Genomic DNA, 16,141 nt, shown 5'->3' with positions numbered 1-16,141 from the left:
TCCTAGATATTGATTGGTTGTTGGTTGTTTAACGTTCAGTGGCAAATATTTAATGCATGTTCAGAACGAATGTCCAAGGCTACAATAACGTTTTGTTTATGTCTAAAATAAAATTATAAGTTCAGATGGAAAATGCTATTTTTCTTGAAAAAAATATTCTGATTCCCAAATTGATGAATAAAAAAGCATAGGACAAAAAAATATTTTGAATCCAGATCTTTGCCAAAAATGGTTTTATCTTGCAGATATGCAAATTAAATTTAACTTTTATATATCTAAAAACATAAAAACTTCCCAAACTGCACATGTCAGTCTGTACACAGTATTTTTTTAGGTGATAATAAGACTGTATTTGCCAATTTGTTATGATAAACCTTAATACTAGTGTTAAATTTTGACTAAAAATTTTTAAATGATAGTGCTGAAGGGCTTCGGTAAAAAAAAATCTGACTCAAATAAAAACATTTGTATTTCTGATCATCTTCAGTTTGAGAGTTCTACATGTACATCAATATCTGACATGTACTATTAAATTCAGAGTCAGTTTTATGTCATTTCTTGCATATATTTTTTTTGTTACATGTACATAATGTAGCTTACTTTTCAAGTTCTTATATGATAGCAAAAAAAAATTGAGAATGGAAATGGGAAATACAAGCATGTTAAAAAAAAAACATTTGGTTTCAGACAATAACTTGAGTTAAGTAAATGGATTTCCATGAAATTTTACCAGGAGGTTCATACACAAAACTCAAAAGGAAGATAAGAATTGATTTTGGGGTTAAAGTACATTATTGGGGGTATTTTTTTTTTTTTTTTTTTTTTTTTTTTACATCAATTATACTCATCTAGTACAGATTTGGCAGGAGATGCACTCAAAATATGGTGTTTTAAACATGTTATCTGTAGTCTGTGCATTTTTCCTATGATGTACATGTACTTCTTGATAATGCTGATGTGAGTATCATGATAAAGAAAATATGTTTGGTAACCGTAAGTATATATTCACAATTGACATGCACAAGAGCGAGAAAAGGATCTTCTTTCCCTTTAATTCCAAAAATTGCACATGATTTTTTTTCTCTCACAGAAACACATGAGTTATTTGGTAAATAAAACATTTGTCAATGTTTGAAACTTTCAGTAATAAAAATTCAGTTTAGCTTGTTTGAATGTTTCACTGATTGTGTGAAAATTTTAACAGCAATGTACAAAACACTTGAATAAATTGCATTATCTGCAGAATTATTGATAACTTTCCTCACAATAAATTCACAAGGACATAGAACTAACACATTGTCCATGCTATTCTGATCTGAGTTTTATACATACATATACTGGCATGGCTGTGCTGTTTCAAGTTGTCTTCTTTTTCTGTTTCCTAAGAAGTATTTGTTTAACCTGTTCAGTCACTATAAAGTGTTACAATTCTTATTTAGACGCAACACATAAATAGTGACCAAAAAGGTTCTGCTTTCACACGAGAGGAGCTAGAAAAAAATTAAATGTACGCATTTTCAATAGTTAGTAGGACTTATTACTATCATATGGAATTAAGGAGATATGTACATGTAGTTTGAGACTTCTGCTGAATAGAAATATGTGGGTCTACCTGTGCCTGTTTTCAAATTAGTCCATATTGAAGTTTAATTAAGGATCCAAAATTAAAATATGTTTGATTTCAACTGACATAAAAAAAATTGGTGTTATTTATATGCTCAATATACATCTGCGGTCGTATCAGGCTGTGCATGGCAAAGCATTTTATTGACTTTTGGTTTGTACTTTTTTTTTGGGGTCATGAAAATAAATTTGCTAACATGAGAATACCCTAATTTTACCTAAATTGTCACTTTTTTTTATCAAACTTTTTTCATGTACCAGACAAAAGTTTATTCTATGCTTATTTTGTAGACTTCCCTTGTTTAATATAGAGTTATACCAATTTAATTTTGAGTCCATGTAGAGTCATTGAAAAATTAGTTTGAAATAAAATCCAAACAATCCATGATCCTGTAATGAGACCAGTACCCAAATTCCATACATCTTTACATGTATGGTTAATTTCAAATCCTTTAAACTGGGACATAAAAAGAGATTTTGTTTTATTTCATGCTGTAACTATTATTTTTGGAAGAAAATGATGTTCATGGTAACACATTTAATTTGCTCATTTTATTGGAACCCAATTGAACCTTTCCATAGATTCACCTGATAGTTACCTGTCCATTTAAACTTTTTGCAGTTCTATTGTCCTATTGAACAAATACAACAGGTATTGTTCTCTGTATAGTTTATAGTCACTCAGACCTTTAAATTTCTTCTAAGAGAAATCTATCACTTATTAATTAATGTACCAGAGTAAAAAGATGATAATAAGATATTTCACATGGTGAAACAAAACTTGTAAGTTTTTTGCAGGTATTTTTTGTTGAATAGGTGCAATTTGGTTACTGAGTACAATTTTTGTACTGTGATGTTATATCATAAGTGTGTATTGCTAAATAGGTTGAAATGTGAACCTGATAGTGATATAGTGATAAAGTACTTGGTAGAGTGAAAATGTTTTGATCAGGGATAAACTGATGCATAAAATATGCAGGCGACTGCTGCAGCTTGAATTTTAAAGGATGTAGCCCACATTCTTCCAAGTAACATGCCCTATATACACATCATGGTTTATTTTCATGGGTTATCATAATAACTCCATCTTCCCATAAAATCCAATTTTGGACAATATTGAAGCATACAATATATATACAGTAGTCAGTTCCAAATGTACTACTCATACTCAAGTCTCCTTTTATGATTAAACTTAGAGAGAGAAAACAAAACAGTTTCCATTTCCTGGGACTGTATAAGGTGTGACATAATCAATGAAAATATGTCTTGAGAGTTTGCCATTTAGAAAGTACAGAATAAGAAGATTGTGAATTATTTGAATGTTTTAACTTTTGTTAAGTTTTGAATTAGTCTGTGGACTACCAAAGGATCCAGAGGGAGACCCTTTTCTTGGGGGGAAAAATTATGATTATATAGGGAATAACTGAATCATGACTGGAGCGCCCCGTCAGCCCCCCCCCCCCCCCCCCCCTTTCCCCCTTTATGAAAAATGCTGGATTCGCCATTGACTACATGAATAACCGTCATCACATTCAACTGTATATAATTATCACTGTTCCTTGATGTGGGGAATAATGATATGTGGCAGATGAACATAAGGAGTCATGGTCAACCAGTGCACCGGAGTTTACCCCGCATGTCCGACATGATCAATTTGTAAAAGAAATGCGAAATATATTGCTTGCAGAGTTTTTTTTCTGTGTTCCCATGGCTGGACGGAACTTTTACGCTAAATATGTTATCGTTAACTATGATTTTGTGACTTTTGAATGAAGTACCTGTGATTATTAAGAACATTTGCTTTGACCTCTCTGATAACAGACGAAACATGGCGTCGGATGTTGTTGTCATAACTTCGGTAATTTCCGTGGTACAATAAAATTTAAATAAGCTACACAAGTAGCCAACTATTACAGACTAGGGGAATAGCTCTGGTAGCATGGATGGAGGCGATTATATTCGGACACATAAAAACACGTCAGCTTCCATTTCTACATTTTAATCAGACAAAGATGACGTCACAAACATAAATACAAAATACTGACAAAAGGGGAACAACTCTCTCTCACATACAGAAACATAATCTGACCATACATACTGATATACAACATCCCGCCCCCAAAACAAAAATTTACTAAATTTTTACAATGGTCAATATGTTTATGTGTTATAAAAAAATACAATATATAATAATTTCCAAAATTGAAAGTTTACATGAATAAAGTTAATCTCTCGACACTCTAGTAACCATTTTAAAACAAACGTATCAACGCTGTAAAACCGAAAGTCTGGCATCTCGGACTCCTCCCTCGGATGACCTTATGCACGCATTACTTCCACACAACAATATTACAGTGATACACACATATTAATGGCATTTCCTACTAGACAAACATATATCATTATAAATAGCTGAATACACATTTGATAATATCATCAGAGACCTTAAACTCTTAAATTTAATAAGGTTTTATTTATGATAAATATCACACCGCTAAATGATAAACACGTTCACATTAGCTTAAATTCGAAGTAAACAAATAACGTAGATCAAAATTAACATGAAAGTATCTGGATTCATAAAATCAAAACAGTTGGAAATAAAATGTTCTCTAAAGAATAAATTCATCAGCTTTTCTTCATAAAAGGTCTTCTTAGAGTCTGCAAAACCATGGCGATACAGTTATCACCAAAATACGGTAAATATAACAGTTAATATAGGTAACGGCGGAATGGACACAACAGCAATACAGTCAACATTACGCAATACACATTTCACGTGAAGTTCAACGGGTTAATCTGGGTCAACATCAATAAACAGTAAAACTGGCTCTTCTGGTGAAATCGGAACTTGCGTATGCATGGCGATACAATTATCACCGATACAAATTATTTAAATAATGTCAAATGAAAATAGCATATAATAAATGTATAAACAGGATCCAAATGTTACAGAAATAAAATGCATGATGCAACGAGATAAATCTCACGTGCTTCAGGTTTAAAACGGGATACAGGTAGTGGACATTCATCAAAAATCACAAAGACAGTACGTATACAAGACGAGACATGGTCTGTTCTTCTTTCCAAAAAATCAATTTAATGTTGGTCGAATAATAAAAGTTCAGGTATAATTTTTTAAAAACAACGAAAAGTGTTCAGCATCATGGCGGCATGGCAGATCCATCAGGAACAGTCGTTCAACTTTAAAAGTAAAAATATCCAAAATCCAATGAAAAATATAATCCAAAATATGTATAAATCATTATTCACGATCGTTTAGGTCACTCCACCATATTACAGACTAGGGGAATAGCTCTGGTAGCATGGATGGAGGCGATTATATTCGGACACATAAAAACACGTCAGCTTCCATTTCTACATTTTAATCAGACAAAGATGACGTCACAAACATAAATACAAAATACTGACAAAAGGGGAACAACTCTCTCTCACATACAGAAACATAATCTGACCATACATACTGATATACAACACAACATTTCTGAATTCTTGTTTTTGCAAACAAATAAAAATTCATGTTCATATTTAACATCGAATTTGTTCCGTTCTGCCTGTTTTTACAAGATCGCGATTGAACGAGAATTTTGGCAGCCATTAATAAAAAATAATCGTACGAGATTTAACGAGAGTGACGAAACTTTTCAGATGGGTCGTCTAGCAAGAGTTATCGTTCTTTGTCCCAAAACGATGCTTCTACCATAAGTGCCAGCATAGCTGGCATAATATGAGGAAGGCGCTACCTTAAATGCCAGCTTTATAATGTCCTAGATATTGATTGGTTGTTGGTTGTTTAACGTTCAGTGGCAAATATTTAATGCATGTTCAGAACGAATGTCCAAGGCTACAATAACGTTTTGTTTATGTCTAAAATAAAATTATAAGTTCAGATGGAAAATGCTATTTTTCTTGAAAAAAATATTCTGATTCCCAAATTGATGAATAAAAAAGCATAGGACAAAAAAATATTTTGAATCCAGATCTTTGCCAAAAATGGTTTTATCTTGCAGATATGCAAATTAAATTTAACTTTTATATATCTAAAAACATAAAAACTTCCCAAACTGCACATGTCAGTCTGTACACAGTATTTTTTTAGGTGATAATAAGACTGTATTTGCCAATTTGTTATGATAAACCTTAATACTAGTGTTAAATTTTGACTAAAAATTTTTAAATGATAGTGCTGAAGGGCTTCGGTAAAAAAAAATCTGACTCAAATAAAAACATTTGTATTTCTGATCATCTTCAGTTTGAGAGTTCTACATGTACATCAATATCTGACATGTACTATTAAATTCAGAGTCAGTTTTATGTCATTTCTTGCATATATTTTTTTTGTTACATGTACATAATGTAGCTTAGTTTTCAAGTTCTTATATGATAGCAAAAAAAAATTGAGAATGGAAATGGGAAATACAAGCATGTTAAAAAAAACACATTTGGTTTCAGACAATAACTTGAGTTAAGTAAATGGATTTCCATGAAATTTTACCAGGAGGTTCATACACAAAACTCAAAAGGAAGATAAGAATTGATTTTGGGGTTAAAGTACATTATTGGGGGTATTTTTATTTTTTTTTTTTTTTTTTTTTTACATCAATTATACTCATCTAGTACAGATTTGGCAGGAGATGCACTCAAAATATGGTGTTTTAAACATGTTATCTGTAGTCTGTGCATTTTTCCTATGATGTACATGTACTTCTTGATAATGTTGATGTGAGTATCATGATAAAGAAAATATGTTTGGTAACCGTAAGTATATATTCACAATTGACATGCACCAGAGCGAGAAAAGGATCTTCTTTCCCTTTAATTCCAAAAATTGCACATGATTTTTTTTCTCTCACAGAAACACATGAGTTATTTGGTAAATAAAACATTTGTCAATGTTTGAAACTTTCAGTAATAAAAATTCAGTTTAGCTTGTTTGAATGTTTCACTGATTGTGTGAAAATTTTAACAGCAATGTACAAAACACTTGAATAAATTGCATTATCTGCAGAATTATTGATAACTTTCCTCACAATAAATTCACAAGGACATAGAACTAACACATTGTCCATGCTATTCTGATCTGAGTTTTATACATACATAAACTGGCATGGCTGTGCTGTTTCAAGTTGTCTTCTTTTTCTGTTTCCTAAGAAGTATTTGTTTAACCTGTTCAGTCACTATAAAGTGTTACAATTCTTATTTAGACGCAACACATAAATAGTGACCAAAAAGGTTCTGCTTTCACACGAGAGGAGCTAGAAAAAAATTAAATGTACGCATTTTCAATAGTTAGTAGGACTTATTACTATCATATGGAATTAAGGAGATATGTACATGTAGTTTGAGACTTCTGCTGAATAGAAATATGTGGGTCTACCTGTGCCTGTTTTCAAATTAGTCCATATTGAAGTTTAATTAAGGATCCAAAATTAAAATATGTTTGATTTCAACTGACATAAAAAAATTGGTGTTATTTATATGCTCAATATACATCTGCGGTCGTATCAGGCTGTGCATGGCAAAGCATTTTATTGACTTTTGGTTTGTACTTTTTTTTTGGGGTCATGAAAATAAATTTGCTAACATGAGAATACCCTAATTTTACCTAAATTGTCACTTTTTTTTATCAAACTTTTTTCATGTACCAGACAAAAGTTTATTCTATGCTTATTTTGTAGACTTCCCTTGTTTAATATAGAGTTATACCAATTTAATTTTGAGTCCATGTAGAGTCATTGAAAAATTAGTTTGAAATAAAATCCAAACAATCCATGATCCTGTAATGAGACCAGTACCCAAATTCCATACATCTTTACATGTATGGTTAATTTCAAATCCTTTAAACTGGGACATAAAAAGAGATTTTGTTTTATTTCATGCTGTAACTATTATTTTTGGAAGAAAATGATGTTCATGGTAACACATTTAATTTGCTCATTTTATTGGAACCCAATTGAACCTTTCCATAGATTCACCTGATAGTTACCTGTCCATTTAAACTTTTTGCAGTTCTATTGTCCTATTGAACAAATACAACAGGTATTGTTCTCTGTATAGTTTATAGTCACTCAGACCTTTAAATTTCTTCTAAGAGAAATCTATCACTTATTAATTAATGTACCAGAGTAAAAAGATGATAATAAGATAATTTCACATGGTGAAACAAAACTTGTAAGTTTTTTGCAGGTATTTTTTGTTGAATAGGTGCAATTTGGTTACTGAGTACAATTTTTGTACTGTGATGTTATATCATAAGTGTGTATTGCTAAATAGGTTGAAATGTGAACCTGATAGTGATATAGTGATAAAGTACTTGGTAGAGTGAAAATGTTTTGATCAGGGATAAACTGATGCATAAAATATGCAGGCGACTGCTGCAGCTTGAATTTTAAAGGATGTAGCCCACATTCTTCCAAGTAACATGCCCTATATACACATCATGGTTTATTTTCATGGGTTATCATAATAACTCCATCTTCCCATAAAATCCAATTTTGGACAATATTGAAGCATACAATATATATACAGTAGTCAGTTCCAAATGTACTACTCATACTCAAGTCTCCTTTTATGATTAAACTTAGAGAGAGAAAACAAAACAGTTTCCATTTCCTGGGACTGTATAAGGTGTGACATAATCAATGAAAATATGTCTTGAGAGTTTGCCATTTAGAAAGTACAGAATAAGAAGATTGTGAATTATTTGAATGTTTTAACTTTTGTTAAGTTTTGAATTAGTCTGTGGACTACCAAAGGATCCAGAGGGAGACCCTTTTCTTGGGGGGAAAAATTATGATTATATAGGGAATAACTGAATCATGACTGGAGCGCCCCGTCAGCCCCCCCCCCCCCCCCCCCCCCTTTCCCCCTTTATGAAAAATGCTGGATTCGCCATTGACTACATGAATAACCGTCATCACATTCAACTGTATAATTATCACTGTTCCTTGATGTGGGGAATAATGATATGTGGCAGATGAACATAAGGAGTCATGGTCAACCAGTGCACCGGAGTTTACCCCGCATGTCCGACATGATCAATTTGTAAAAGAAATGCGAAATATATTGCTTGCAGAGTTTTTTTTCTGTGTTCCCATGGCTGGACGGAACTTTTACGCTAAATATGTTATCGTTAACTATGATTTTGTGACTTTTGAATGAAGTACCTGTGATTATTAAGAACATTTGCTTTGACCTCTCTGATAACAGACGAAACATGGCGTCGGATGTTGTTGTCATAACTTCGGTAATTTCCGTGGTACAATAAAATTTAAATAAGCTACACAAGTAGCCAACATTTCTGAATTCTTGTTTTTGCAAACAAATAAAAATTCATGTTCATATTTAACATCGAATTTGTTCCGTTCTGCCTGTTTTTACAAGATCGCGATTGAACGAGAATTTTGGCAGCCATTAATAAAAAATAATCGTACGAGATTTCCTTAACGAGAGTGACGAAACTTTTCAGATGGGTCGTCTAGCAAGAGTTATCGTTCTTTGTCCCAAAACGATGCTTCTACCATAAGTGCCAGCATAGCTGGCATATAACTGCTGTAGGCGAAATGCAGCTTCAGTGTAATTTATGTCTTTAATCTGGACAAACAAATATGTGTTATTTTGCCTTCAAAGCGTGATAATATATGCAGACTTTTATGGAGAAAAAAAATGAAACATTTGAAATGAAGGTATGAAATACTATATTTGTTTTTCTCGTGTACCTCATAATTGACAAACACAAAAATAGATATGTTTATTAATTGTGTACGCATAATTGAACATTCGTGTCGTACGTGACAGAAGCATAATTCTTAAAACAGTTATTTAATTATTTTTCCTGTATCTTTGAGTCATATAGTGGTTTTAGATCATCTGTTAGTGGCTAAAGCCCTTGAATATATTATTGTATGAACTACATAAGAGAACATGGGTGCAAGACACTAATGGACAATACATGTCCGGGTAATATTATTAATTCAGATGTTCAATTAACACATATAAAGGTGCTTTTGTGCATAATCAACAACAAATCTTCAAAAAACTCAAAACAAAAGATGTCTAGCTATAAACAGTAATATATATGGCAAATTGTATGCATGTTAAATTTGCTAGAGACTTAATTATATACAACACGATAAATCAGTGATTCGTGGTAATATAAGGCAATTATCTAGCATAAAAAAATCCAGAAATATTATCCTTTAAAATAAAAAAATATAGACTATGGGGACCCTAACTACTAGTAAATCTTCAAATGGATACCTCGGTGGCTACGAACCAAAACGATTTCATAGCGAACATTGATCTTTTCTATAACGCTTTGTCGTCCTGGGTAAAATTATGTAATCACTCCTTATACAGATATTTCTAAGCATAAACTCTTTCCTTTCGAAAAGATGAGGAATTATGATTTCATATTGAGTCAGGATTTAGCACACAAGCCCCGTGCGTGATACTGATTTTTGCAACCTTCTGATTGTTCTTTCTTCCTAGAACTGTACCGTATGTATATATTTACAATACTTATTATCGCTAAAAGCATAATTTCCCCAGTTTCAGATAAGAAATTATGTATCAAAACTTGAAAAAAGCTTTTTAGCTACTATATAGTTTGCTAATTCATTACAGGAAATGGGTTACCGCTAAGACGAAGAAAATCGAATTATAGATATTATTTAGTATAAATATTTCAGAGAAGAACACCAATGTTATGAAATTTAAAGATCAGACATCGATAAATCATATTTTCAACAATTCACATGATGGTTGGGAACGGTCTGAAATCAGTAAACCCTTCACCAATAAATTCCAGAGGAAATACAAGTGACATATATCTTTAATATGTGGACAAAACAATTGAATGAATGTGTTAACGTGACATAAGTAAATACACTTCGTGGCATTGGTTAATTAAAAAAGAAGAAAAAAACCGAATAAAAACATACATCTTCTTAATATCTATTTACAAAATTTCTCGAGGGTAAATGCGTCCACATTCTTAACTTTTCTTTAGTCATTCATGCACTACACTTTCAGGCCTCAAGTTTATAGAAAAAAACTGTTTCCAAAAATTTTACAGAAATCTAACAATGCAAGGTACACAAACAATCTAAAGTCTACAGAAATCTAACAATGCAAGGTACACAAACAATCTAAAGTCTACATTCTTAGATACTTCAGAAAATAAAAAATAGATGGTTGCAATAATTGACATTTATAGTTATTTTGTTAATGATTGCCATTTGTTTTTGTCTGTTTTAGTATGTTTTACTATCATTCTGATTAAACAGTCATAACAGCTAACAAATGACTTTATAAAAATAGGCGAAAAGGCTACATAAAGGATCTCACTGGTGCATATTAATACTTTGTTCATTTATTCGTATTCCTTGAATTTGTTTTCTTTTATATGTATCTTTTCTAATATTTTCTCTCTTAGTGAATAATTTTTTAATCAAACACTTTGCTTTATTTTCTCTTCCACTGGCAAATTCATTCATATGACAATTTATAACTTTTTTTCTGAAAATATATTTTTTTTGATAATTTACTATTGTTTCGAAAAATCTAAAACATAGTGTTTTTAATTTTGATAAATTTTTAACGGGGATTAAAGCCTAGTGTCCTAAATATTATAACATGAGTTTTTTTGGAGAAGCAGTGAGGCATGTTTGAAAGTCACACTTGGGTGTTCTGTTATGCTTCTTTAGTTTTCATTATTTGAATTATTCTAAACCTTATGCTCATGCAAACGTGACCCTACGAAACACCTGTTGTGTGCGAGGAAATCAGAATTATACGATTTTCTCATATTTTTTTTTCTCTTTTTTCTTGTTGTTTGTAGTTTTTTGTTTTAAGATGGACAATTTTACCAAATTCTAGAACAACACTTTTAATTTATTGGAACTCTTATTTATTTTAGCTTTTGGAACACGAAGATCTTATTGTGAACATCTTGTGAAAGATGGAATGAGTGTAGCTAAATTAAGAGTTTTACCTGAAACCACTTTTAAAACATTGGATTGCCATACATGTACATGTAATCAATATGGGATGCGTTGCTGTCCGTAAGTACACTTTGCACAATATAAAAATGGATAAAATTAAATAGAACTTAAGGTCAAGTAACAGTATGTCAGGCTATGTCGCTGATTTTGCTGACATTTTGCATACAACTTTGGCTCTTTGAATTACAAAACTAGTTTTACTGAAATCTGTGACATAACTTATTTACTTTAACTTGACCTTAAATTTTATTTTATGATAAATCAAGGATTTGTTTACTATACAAATCCTTGGATTAATTAATATAATTTAATTTTGGATTTACCGCGTCTTCTCATTGGCTGACAGTCTTTTGACGTCAGTCATCAACGTGTTTTCATGATTACAGTAGCCTGGGATCCGGCCCAATCTAGCTGCGCGTCGTATAACCCGAATAATCCAGTCGTTATATTACGATCACTTCGATCACTCCATTAACGTCGGGATATTTGAAATTCTCTTCAAGAGACATGCATTCAAAATGAGGTTATTGGTATAAGTAGAAACAAACACAAACTGGTCACCATAATAAAGCTTTCCAAATAACAACAAAAACATAAACATTAAGATATGAAATTAGATTTGTTGTTCTCTTAAAGCAAAAAATAGGAAGTCAAAACCTTATTTCAGATCATCCTATATTTTTCCAAACAGTCATAACAAGTAAATATGGTCGTATGCAACGGTTTTGGTTAATTTTGATAAACCTCAGTCTTGGCATATGTTGTCCTCTGTTACAGTAGATGAATTATAATTATTATTCAGTTAATCTTTTAAACTTTGAACTTTTATCCTTAAAATTGATAAGAATTGCAAATTTTAATTACACATTTTGATATAAGAGTAAATTAGTGCTTTGTAGGAAGTTTTGATTTTTATATAATTTTTTATTTTATTGAGACCACATGGAGTTGTTTACTTTATGACATTGTTACCCACAATAGATTTTCAAGTTTTACACAAATGAATGACCTTCTTATCTATTTATATTTTAGAAGCAACAGGGATCCACGGTCACTACAAATACCCAGACATTGCAGAATTGTAATGGATGGCTGCACACCCACACCAGTTAGAAAATCAGATAACAAAACAGACTGTTATACTGCAAAACCCGTCCAAGTTGTCCGTCAAAACAGACAAAGAATAAACAACGTATTAACCACTTTGGACCGAGTTCAGAGAATGCAGCGACAACAAGTGGCCCGTGGTGGTGAGACCCCAGAAGGTCCTACTCCGGACCAGGTTATAATGATGATGGCATTGTCAGGTGCACTAGAGAACCCATACAACCCTTTGGGAACATCTGGTGGAATGTATGGACCTCCTTTCGAGAATTCAATGATGCCATTTTTAATGCTAGGAATGATGGGATCCTAGAGGGTTTAACTTCCGAAAATATTATTGAAAAAAAACCCACCGGTTTTGATCCATTTCAAGCTTTAGTACTGCCTTTTATTAACACCGGCTGCATAAAAAATAATAATATGTGCGCGGTTAATTTAATTCTTGTGTAGCGAAAACTATTACCAGTGATTATTATTTAAATTTATTTTAGGTTTTAAAAAATGTTGATATTTAGGTATTATCTGTTATCAGACAATTTGAATTACTAGTGGTCAATGAAGAATTTTTTTCATTATTGACACCATGTAATTTTAAAACAAGTATCCAGTTATCTTACATTTTTTTTTACTAGTGTATTTTACTCTTTGTTTACCATCAGTGTTGAAAAGATTTAAGTTGTTCGAACTCCGTAAGAATAACATGTAATAACATAGATGGAAAACTAGCCCGGTAAATAATATGCAAATAATCCGGTAACGTTTAGATTATGATAACATATGTGTTGTGCAGTATTTTTTCCAATTATTTTTTAATAAATATTTCAATTTTGTGATAACTTGTGATTAATATTATTTAACGATGTTGACTGCTATACCCCTTTTTGACACTTTTACCTATGATGTATGTTTGTTTTGTTCACACATCGTTGTCAATAAAATTAAATTTGATACGTCTGTCTTACAAGTGAGAGGTTAAGCTAGCTATAATGTCAGGTTTAATCCACCATTTTCTACATAAGAAAATGTCTGTACCAAGTCAGGATTATGACAGTTGTTATAAATTCGTTTGATGGTGTTTTAGATTTTGATTTTGCCATTTGATTAGGGACTTTTCGTTTTGAATTTTTCTTGGAGTTCACTATTTTTTACTTTTGTTTATTTTATATTTTTCTAGTCAGACTATAGGTCTTATTTTTTTAGATATACAAAACAATGCATCCCTCTCATTGTCAGATTAAATCTTACACCACCAGCTTTAAACATATTTTCACTGACAAGTGTAATAATATTTCGAAAATTGCATATAAGATAAAACAAAATATAAATTACAAATTACAAAATATCTTATAACAATCAGTTAATCAAGCGTCATTAGTCAATAAAGACATTCAACATGTTTTTCAAATGGTTGATGATGTGTATTTAATATCAGTCTTAACTTACATTTGATTTCTTATCACAATTTTATAATATTATGGAACTGCAACATTTAGAATTTTCTTGAAACTTGAACTGATGTACATTTTGTCATGTCGGGGTCTTTTTTGTAGCTGATTATACGGTATAGTTTTTGTCAATGTTGAAGGCAGTACGATAGTTGCTTCCAACCAAGTCTTTTGAACTAACATTTGGTTATCGCATGTATATAAAAGGTTCCAAAAAAGTTACCAGCATGTTCGACTGAAGCGCGGCAGCTCGTAGGTTGTGTTTAGAATTGATATTTGCTGTTTTGCTGAGAACACGGTATTAAGGAATAAATTCGAAGAAAAGTTAGTTTCGGAGAAGGAATGATGTGTCCAGTTAGGGTCTTCCTGTTGAATGTTACCTTGTGAACTAGCACGTCTGGCCAAGTGCGTCTGTCTAGTTCACAAATCAGGGATAGTATTCATGTTACATTAAATGTTCTCGTCCTGAATATCATATATGCATTAAATTTGACGCTGGATGTTCAAAAGCAATCCATTATCATCATCATCTATTATTTATATACGTATATAAAGACAACTTTATGTCTATGAAATATTACCAAGTGAGGTGAAGTGAAGTAGACATTAGCATAAAGGTTACAGATGAAAGAAATAATAAGCGACGCTGGTTTTTTTTATCTTCTGGACACTTGACCTCACTATGTATAAAATATTTGCACTCATATTTCAAATAGCGCACTTTAATATGATATCTGATTCAACGACCCTGATATCTAACACATTAATATGGAAGTATCAATCTCGTATATTTGCTATCGAACCCTTTGTTTGACATAACGGTACACAGTTTTAACAGGAGACATACATTATGTGTTGATGGTAGAAAATGTAGGGAATTTGCGTTATATTTCAATATGGCTAAATAGTTTATTAAAAACTAAGGACTGTCAGAATGTCCTTCATGTACTTCCTGACATGCCCTTCCTTGATCTGGGTAAGAAAGAAGACCTCGTTTTAGGACTAGTACATTGTTTAAAACAGTTCACGTGGTTTGCAGATAAGCTAGATACTGATATATAAAAACTGGATACATCAATTTTTATCATAGAAAAGTTAGTGTTGGTTCATGAATGTGCCGCAAGAGTCTTATTAGATGTTAACTTAAACCTGATTTTGAAATATGCGTATTTGTTATTTAATAAACATTGGAATAGAACTTGAAACCGTCCGCATTCTATTTGTTTTTAGCGACAATGTTAAGAAATAAAAAAGGAGTGAATTTTTGCATAAAGAAAGCAAGTACTCTCCATGTGCCTACGTTTTCACAAAAAATAAATAAGTGCGTTTTGTGCTCTTCGGGTTCTAAATAATAACAGTAAATAAAGTGTTCCGCTTGCGCCTTTACAATCAAGCCGGTTTTTACAGGAAATGCGTTGCTCACATTGAAGGTTGCCGGTAAAAATCAGCTCGTAAAGGTAAAGTTAATTTAAGGTCAAGGAACAGTAAATGTGCTACGTCACAGCTTTTGTTAAAATTTGGCTTACACATAAGGTTCGTTGAAATTTAATTGAAAATTGAAAAAAAATCTTTTTTATTGTCTTAAATACAAATGTTAAGCAGGTGTTCATTTGTACATAAATAAATGCAATATTAGTATATATGCTGTTTAATCGTCAAAAGCGCTCTTAAATCTTTTAAAATAATAAAATCTCCAATTTCAAATCCATAGGGTTTTCTTTAAAACGAATTTTAGAAGTAGAATAGCTGGATCCAAGAAGGACCATTAAAAATAGCAAAATATAAGGTCAAATTTTCCCGAAGTTGCATATTCATTTCTAAATTTATAAACTGTCAATTTTAGAAAAAGTTTGGTATAATTCCTGCTAGTACCAAAGTTAAGTCCAGAGGCGGATTAAGGAGGGGGGCAGGGGAAAAAATTGGTTGCTTATAAAGGGAATCACT

General features: G+C 31.7%; 1 protein-coding gene across 1 annotated transcript in view; it reads left to right on the top strand.

Moving 5' to 3' along the window:
• LOC134707985 (uncharacterized) overlaps positions 1-13,588 on the top strand; it is a 34,005-nt gene extending 20,417 nt beyond the window's left edge. Inside the window, exons 2-3 of the mRNA XM_063568192.1 lie at positions 11,564-11,708; positions 12,681-13,588. Coding sequence (XP_063424262.1) covers positions 11,564-11,708; positions 12,681-13,065 — 530 coding nt within the window. The 3' untranslated portion in view covers positions 13,066-13,588. The remainder of the gene's footprint in view (positions 1-11,563; positions 11,709-12,680) is intronic.
• Positions 13,589-16,141: the final 2,553 nt, after the last annotated feature.

Source organism: Mytilus trossulus, chromosome 2 (assembly GCF_036588685.1).
Source record: "Mytilus trossulus isolate FHL-02 chromosome 2, PNRI_Mtr1.1.1.hap1, whole genome shotgun sequence".
Taxonomy (NCBI): domain Eukaryota; kingdom Metazoa; phylum Mollusca; class Bivalvia; order Mytilida; family Mytilidae; genus Mytilus; species Mytilus trossulus.
Note: the sequence above shows the minus strand (reverse complement) of the source record. Positions and strands in the feature narration are given on the sequence as shown.